At 35.3% G+C, this 7686-nt stretch overlaps 1 protein-coding gene across 9 annotated transcripts in view; it reads left to right on the top strand.

The window, feature by feature from the left end:
- rnpc3 (RNA-binding region (RNP1, RRM) containing 3) overlaps positions 1 to 7302 on the top strand; it is a 32798-nt gene extending 25496 nt beyond the window's left edge. For 4 of the 9 annotated variants that reach the window (XM_087308796.1, XM_087308800.1, XM_087308799.1 and 1 more), the window contains exons 11-16: positions 1005 to 1172; positions 1482 to 1576; positions 3148 to 3206; positions 3351 to 3483; positions 3669 to 3741; positions 6935 to 7266. In XM_087308796.1, coding sequence (XP_087164922.1) covers positions 1005 to 1172; positions 1482 to 1576; positions 3148 to 3206; positions 3351 to 3483; positions 3669 to 3737 — 524 coding nt within the window. In that variant the 3' untranslated portion in view covers positions 3738 to 3741; positions 6935 to 7266. Of the gene's footprint in view, positions 1 to 1004; positions 1173 to 1481; positions 1759 to 1911; positions 2260 to 3147; positions 3207 to 3350; positions 3484 to 3668; positions 3742 to 6934 lie in introns of those variants that run through there. The other 5 variants (XM_087308797.1, XM_087308802.1, XM_087308801.1 and 2 more) reach the window with 3 other exon arrangements.
- The last annotated feature ends 384 nt before the right edge of the window (positions 7303 to 7686 follow it).

A 7686-nucleotide genomic window follows, 5' to 3' on the forward strand; every position in this document is an offset into this window, starting at 1 on the left:
TATAAGTTGAAACTTCCATGGGTTATCTTATGGCGAGTTATCGCAAAAGACATGACATTTATATTACTTACACATGCTTATTCCGAATATATGTGAAAGACACTTGTCAGATTTTATTTTAGAGAGCAGGCGTTAGCTTCAGCTGTGTACTCTTTATTTTCTGTCTGACTTAGGCAAACTGATACGGCTGTTTACACATCGCAAAAGTGGGTGCTTGTAGGGGAATGATGTGGTGACGTGGAGCCAATCTGCGCATCACAGCACATTATGTTTGCTGACCAATCAGAGCCTCTTAAGAGCGGGCCTTTCAGAGAAACTAGGAAATATGATTGTCGATTTTACATCAACTGAGTAGCTGTATATAATCAAAATAAGATATATATATATATATATATATATATATATATATATATATATATATATATATATATATATATATATATATATATATATAAACGTGATTTTCTACAAATGAAGCAGCACACATTGCTTTGCATCTTATAAACGCAACCAAGCCTTTAAAAATACACTGTAGACCACCCCTTTAAGGTGCGCATTTGTGAAATCAGGGGGCGTTGCGTTGGATGGCAAGAAAGGGATTGAGCGTTCAAAGATATAATGCTAAATGGTTAGCATTTCGGCAGATCACGTACTGCACCTTTAAGACATGCATACATATTGGTATTTGAATAATGATAATATTTCCCTGTGGTATCGAAATTTGTATCGGGTATCAATATTTTATCAAATAAGAAATCCTAATACTGTCACAACAACATTAATTACAGGATTCCATTTGCCTCCCATACACGACACTTTTGTCTGAGATTGTTTAGAATATTCAAGGCTTGTCATTTTGATAGCTGTTCACACAGAAACGCACATGACTTCACTTGTCATCACTGTAATCTGCAACAGGCGGCTCATCTGCGACAGATTGAAATTGAGCACCGTGACAGCTCAAAACACGCTCTAATTATTTTTTTTATGCAACTTTCTCCTAGACACACCAGATATGGAGGTTTCTGCTCAGGAAACCACAGAAGGTTTTGGAAAGATCTACCCAAGCGCTCAGGTCCCGAGACAGGAGGAAGAGCAGGAGGAAGATGAAGACATCCCGTCTGAGTTCATCTCCAGGAGAGAGCTAGAGAGAGGCAGACTCTCCAGAGATGGTGAAACACTCTCAGATTGTGCATGCAAACACACTCTTCTCAGCTTTGTAGTACATCTAGTAGCAAACAGAATTTAGTGGCTCTGTAAAAGACTTTGCCTTTAAGTTGAAGCGAGCAACATGTGGTCAGTCTTTAAAGAGAAAATTAGTTTTTGATTTGAAGCACAAGTTGTTATTGTCTTATCTCAGTTTGCATGTTAGATGTTTGCTAGTGATTATTTGTTTTGAATTGGTAAGTCATTCCTCATAGTATGTGAGGTATCTTTGTTTTGGCTCTTTTTAATAGATTAATTTTTTTTTATATTTACAGAGATAAAGAAATTGTCTGTTTTTAAAAAGTACGAACCCGGAGAACCAACCTGCAGGCTTTATGTTAAGAATGTTGCAAAGCACGTTGAAGAAAAAGTAAGTAACTGAATATATATAATATGAGCAATATCACGATACAGCCACATCTCGTGGGATTTTGCGTTTATACAACTGTTCGACGGCATAATCATCAGAACAGCAGAAACTGTTGCTAATTCACCAACGTCATTTTAGTGCTAGTATTTGAATGTTTGTCTTGCGCACTGTGTAAAGCAGGGGTCACCAATCCTGGTCCTGGAGGGCCGGTGTCCCTGCAGGGTTTAACTCCAACTTGCCTCAACACACCTGCCTGAATGTTTCGAGTATACCTAGTAAGACCTTGATTAGCTTGTTCAGGTGTGTTTGATTAGGGTTGGAGCTAAAATCTGCAGGACACCGGCCCTCCAGGAACAAGTTTGGTGACCACTGGTCTAAAGTGATGACAAAACAGGTGATTTTGCTTACATTTTAAGATTATAAGGCTAAATGGCATGAAATGCCATCTTAATCTACAGAGATTTCACAGTATTTCTATATGTTTTTATTCTTTAGACAATCGAAAACAAACGTAGCTTAAAGGCGCTAATAATTTTGACCTCAAAATGGGTTTTAAAAAATTCAAAACTGCTTTTATTACAGCCAAACATAAAAAATAAAATAAAAATAAGACTTTCTCAAGATGAAAAAGTATTTTCAGACATACAGTGTAAATTCCCTTTCTTTTTTTAACATCATTTAGGAAATATAAAAAAACAAAACAAACAAAAAAAATAATTAAAAGGGGGATAATAATTCTGACTTCAGCTGTATATATATATTCATACCCTAGGCAATTTTGACTTAGCTACTTAAAGAATATTTTTACATAAAGAAATATTTTTCCCACATTGATTGCCATTTTGGGAGAAGCCAATTTCAATTCATTGCTGTTAAAAACAAACAAACAAAAAAACTATTTGCTGGTTGAAGAAAAGTAATTTTAAGTCAGAATTTGCTGGGGATATGAATAATTTTGGGCTTGATTATATATACTGTGTATATATATATATATATATATATATATATATATATATATATATATATATATATATATATATACTGTGTGTGTATGTATATATATATATATATATATATATATATATATATACACACACATATATATATATATATATATATATATATATATATATATATATACTGGACAATTGTTTGAGGCTCACTGGATAATTTGTAAATAAATATTGATTATATTTTAAAAATAAACAAGTGTAGTACAAATATGTATTTAATTTGTTATTGTAATATTTTATTGTTAATTAGTTTACCTACACTGTAAAAAGTGAGTAGACCCATTGCCTTAAAATGATTAAGTTAATGAACTATGTGCATAATCATAAAAAATCAACCTATTTATTTCATTTCTGAATAAAAAGCCTTTTTATATGGTGACAGATGTTGGTGTTTGTCACAGCACTACTCTGTTATTACTGTATACTCTACATATACAGTTTTTCATATTTTCTCGCATAAAACTTGAGTGTTTCTTCTAGAGCGTCCTGACAGCTCCTAATTCTCACTTCAATAGCAGCTAAATAACCAAGCTCAATGCTTTTTTTTTTTCTCCGCAGGATCTGAAGTTCATATACGGCCGGTATATCGACATCTCCTCAGAGGAAGAGAGAAACATGTAAGCCCCGCTGTCTCTGCCTCAGGCCCTCCACCATTCACAATCAAAGCCAATGAAAAGCAAACAGCACTCCTGCTTTTTTTACCTCAGGAGCGTTGAATAAAAGGCGAGCTCTTTATGAACGTTTGTGTTTGCTCCCGTCAGGTTTGATATCGTTTTGATGAAAGAGGGGAGGATGAAAGGTCAGGCCTTCATCGGACTGCCCAGCGAAAGAAGCGCACAGAAGGCCCTGAAGGAAACCAATGGATATGTGCTCAAGGACAAACCTCTGGTGGTGGTATCCTTTGCTTTTTTAGCCATTTAAGCATTGTCTTGTGAAGGGGAATACATGCAAATTAGAGCTGCTTTTAGACATGCTGTCCTTTTTAGCTGAAGTTTATGCTTGTGTTTGACTTGTTACACATTGCATTTATTCTAAACGCTTTCTTGTCAAATCAAATCAGGCCTTAACTTATACTTCAGCAATTCGCACGATCTGCAAAGCCTAAACAGGAATCTGCTGACCCGAAGAAAGGAGGGAGAAAACACTGAAGTGGTGGGTTAGAGAATCATTTTGGTACAAACACTTCCTGCATTTAGATTTTTAAAGCTGTGTCTTTTTTGAGTTGTTGAAAAAAGTTTCTTCTGCTCAACCACACTGTATTCATTATAAAACAGCAACATTTTTTATTGTATTAATAATTGACTAAATGTTGCTATCTTGAACATAAGAGGCTAAAAACACTGAGTTATCTTGAAGGAACACTCCACTTTTTTTGGAAATAGGTTAATTTTTAAATCCTCTAGGGTTGAACAGTTAGATTTTACCATGTTTGAATCTTTTCAGCTGATTTCTTGGTCTGACAGGAGGACTTTTAGCTTAGCTTAACATAAATCATTGATCAGAATTAGAGGTTCAAGACACCCTGGAATACTTTTTTTTTTTAAATTTTGAGCATCCGCATCAGTTAAGACGACTGTTTGTTCTATGTTTTTCTTCGCAATGCTGTCAAGGCCGATACAGCAGAGCTGTTGGTTTGCAGCAAGCATTTTTGTCAGGAGAGCTGTACGACAACTGGAAAATGGCAGACTTTGGCTGCGTTCGAAACCGCCTACTACTCAGTAGGTACTGCATTTGAATTTAAACGTACTGCTTGGCTGTTAGAAAAGTACGTTCTATACAGTATGAATGTAAAAAGTATGAATGAAATTTGGACGTACTACATCCGCCATTTTGTTATGGTCACGTGACCTACCTGCGTCAGTTGCGTTGCTTCAATTCCATTCATGAATTCTGCTGGGCATTGAGGTATAGCGCAGCATGCATGGGATGCGCACCCCAGAATCTCGCCGGAAGTAGTAAGTCATCCGGATACTTCTCGCATACTGATTTTCTAATTCTATGAATTCGGACATACTACTCTGCTCGCATACTGATTTTAGCGTACTATACAGTATGGAAGTATGCGGTTTCGGACGCAGCCTTTGTGTTTTATCAGTTGAGTTTGTTATCATTCAGACGCATTGCCTATATCCATGCTGCTGTGTTCGCCTGTTTCAACTCTCCCAGATAACCGGCAGGTCTAATGGTTGGAATAGATAATTGCAAGAGACCTGATGTACTGCTACCCAATGTGTCTGGTTTCAGACCCGGGGATTGAGAAGGAGAGAAGTCCTCCTCATTTTATAGTGTTTATATAAACATGATTATCTTTGAGGATGTAACAAATTGTGGTAATGTGTATATGAATTTACGGATAACAAATGTAGCAGGACCTAAATTACATGTTTAGTCTTTGCATTTTAACACTATAAAACTATAACTAAACTATAAAATTATTTGTCTTCTCATGGTTTGTGTCTCATTTTGTGAGCCAACTGACAACAGTTGTATTCTTCACTCTTTTCCCCTGCTCTGCAGGCCACGCTCACTCCTCCCTCTGCTTGCAGAGCTCCACTCCCACCTCTGAGCATTTTTTAAAAGAAATTTGAGGTAGACTTAAACTAAAAGAAGGTGGTTTCATGGCCCTTTAAATCATTATCATCTCCCTCATAAAAATAAATAGAGTTTTGACAATTGTCCTATTTAATACTTGACTTTTCTGTAGTTACAGGACATTGTGTACTAAGAGTGATAGAAAACAACCAGCAAGCATTCCTTGCTTAATATTGCAAAATGAGAGTATATGTGCCACACAGTGTTTGGTAAGGTACTTATAAAAGCAATAGATTACAAGTTACTGATTTCTACTGGAAAATTGTAATTTGATTACATTACTAATTACTTCATGTAAAAAATAATCAGATTACTAATTACTTTGAAGTTACTTTTAAAACATAAAAATACAAAATAAACTGCAGCTCTTTCAGTATTTTAATATTCTCTGAAAAACATTACAATGGGTTTAACACAGCAACTTGACAAATTCAAAAGATTTAAAGAAATAATAGGCGAACTATCTCGTCATTTACTTGATCTTTATTTGTTCCAAGCCTGTTGTCTATTTTTTTGTTGTTGTTCTTTTGAACACTAAAGAATACATTTGAAGAAAACTGGATACCTGTAACCACTGACATCCATAGTAGGAAAAACACATGACTCACTTTGTCTGCGGTTGTGGAGACAAACTAAACAGTTAAATGTTGAATCAGTAAAATCTGGAATTTGGGAGACGCACCTCCATTGGAAATAACGAATTTGCGTATGCTAAAGATTTTATATGTAAACGACCCCATAATTAGCTATGCTTATCTTCAAATTTTTCTGTTACCTTCACTCCCGATCCAGCACAAAAATCCAATTTAGCTTGTTTAGGCTGAGTTGGACCACCATGTTTTTGGGTGTCCTACTGGTGTCCTCCTTGTTAATGAGTTGTCAAAAAATGCTTTCTGTTCAAGTGCTTGAACAAGTTTCTGGTCGAGTTAAAAGCAGTCAAAAGTTCTTTAAAGACTGGACATAGACTGCAGACTTGTTTTTACGCTCAATGAAGTCAAAGGAATGTCTGTATTTACTTGAAGAAACAACCACTCTCGACAGCAACCATTTCGCAGCAATTTAAAATTAAAAAGTGAATTTAAAAGCGAATTTGCAGCTGAAAACATGATTTAAAAATGCAACGCAATTACACTGACTTAATGCAATTACACTGACTTTAGTAACTGTAATCTGTACAAGAATTTAAAATGTAATTTGTTACATTACTGCGTTCCCCAAAAATGTAATTAGAATACAGTAACGCATTACTGTGGAATGTGTTACACCCAACCACCCAACTGCTGCTACAAAATAGTAACTTTTCAGTTCCTGTCGATCTTAGTACACAATGAAACTACAAAAGAGGTCAGCTTTAAATTGTAAAACTTGTGAAACTCTTTATTGAATTAGTTTCTTGAAAAAGTTCTTTATTACTTTTTTTCTGGAGGGAGATGCTAATGGTCTAATCCAATTGAATGATCTATGTTAAGCTAAGCTAAAAGTGCTCCCACTAGACCCGAAGATAAACTGAATGGATTCAAAAATGGTAAAACTCAACTGTATGGAATTGTAAAGGAAGACAATTTCCAACATGGAGTGTTCCTTTAATGTTTCCCAACATTTTACTTGTACTTTATGTGGATAGAAAATGTAATAGTTATGTACGATAACATGAATATTATGAAGTATCATGAGTGGTTTAAATTTATAGCCTTTCAATTTCAAAGCTTTTTCTGAAAGATACATTTTAACCTAATATTTCTATTTGTTTAAGATGATGTTGATGTTGCTTCAAATTACCTCAATCATGAGCCGACAGGAGCTCCATCTTTACAGCATATCCTTTAATATATCCTTCAAAAGAGTTATTTAATTTGAATACACACTATAAACTGGATTTTTCCAAATGTCAAGCAATATTTTTCTACTTTACACACACACAAAATATGTTGAATATTAAAATGTTTATTTTCCCTCGGTTTTATTGCAGACTGCCCTGGTTGAGTCCTCCCGGGCCGAAGTTCATCAGCTGATATGATTTTTTTGTTTTAATATAAAGTTTAGTTTTGTCAATATGTCTTAAAATAAAAGCAAATAATACCTTCATCTGGTATCTTCATTAAAACAGCTGGCCAATTTCAAGATCCTGTGTGTATATATTTATTTATATATAGTTTTCAGGATGATATTGTTAATAATCAGGTTGTTTGCGAGGTTCCTAAAGGTGGGATCCTGATGTTTAATGGTACCAGTATTGTTCTGCACGGACAACATGTGCCTTTGATGTGCAGGAGAGAATAAATTAAGAAGTCGCTATCAGTCAGTCGGCTCACCTTCCAGAAGCACAGCAACAGATGGTGCTGTCAATACAGCAGAGCTCAAACAAACACAAACAATACAGCAGAAAGACAGTGACCAGCGCTGGCCCGACTCGAAGATTAGCTGTTATTTGTGCTCTGTACTTTTGTCTGGAGTTCTGAGATCTGAGATTCTCAAGACGCATCGTGCCAGGTTTGATGTCAAGGA

This window comes from Danio rerio, chromosome 24 (assembly GCF_052040795.2).
Source record: "Danio rerio strain M-AB ecotype USA chromosome 24, GRCz13ab, whole genome shotgun sequence".
Classification (NCBI taxonomy): domain Eukaryota; kingdom Metazoa; phylum Chordata; class Actinopteri; order Cypriniformes; family Danionidae; genus Danio; species Danio rerio.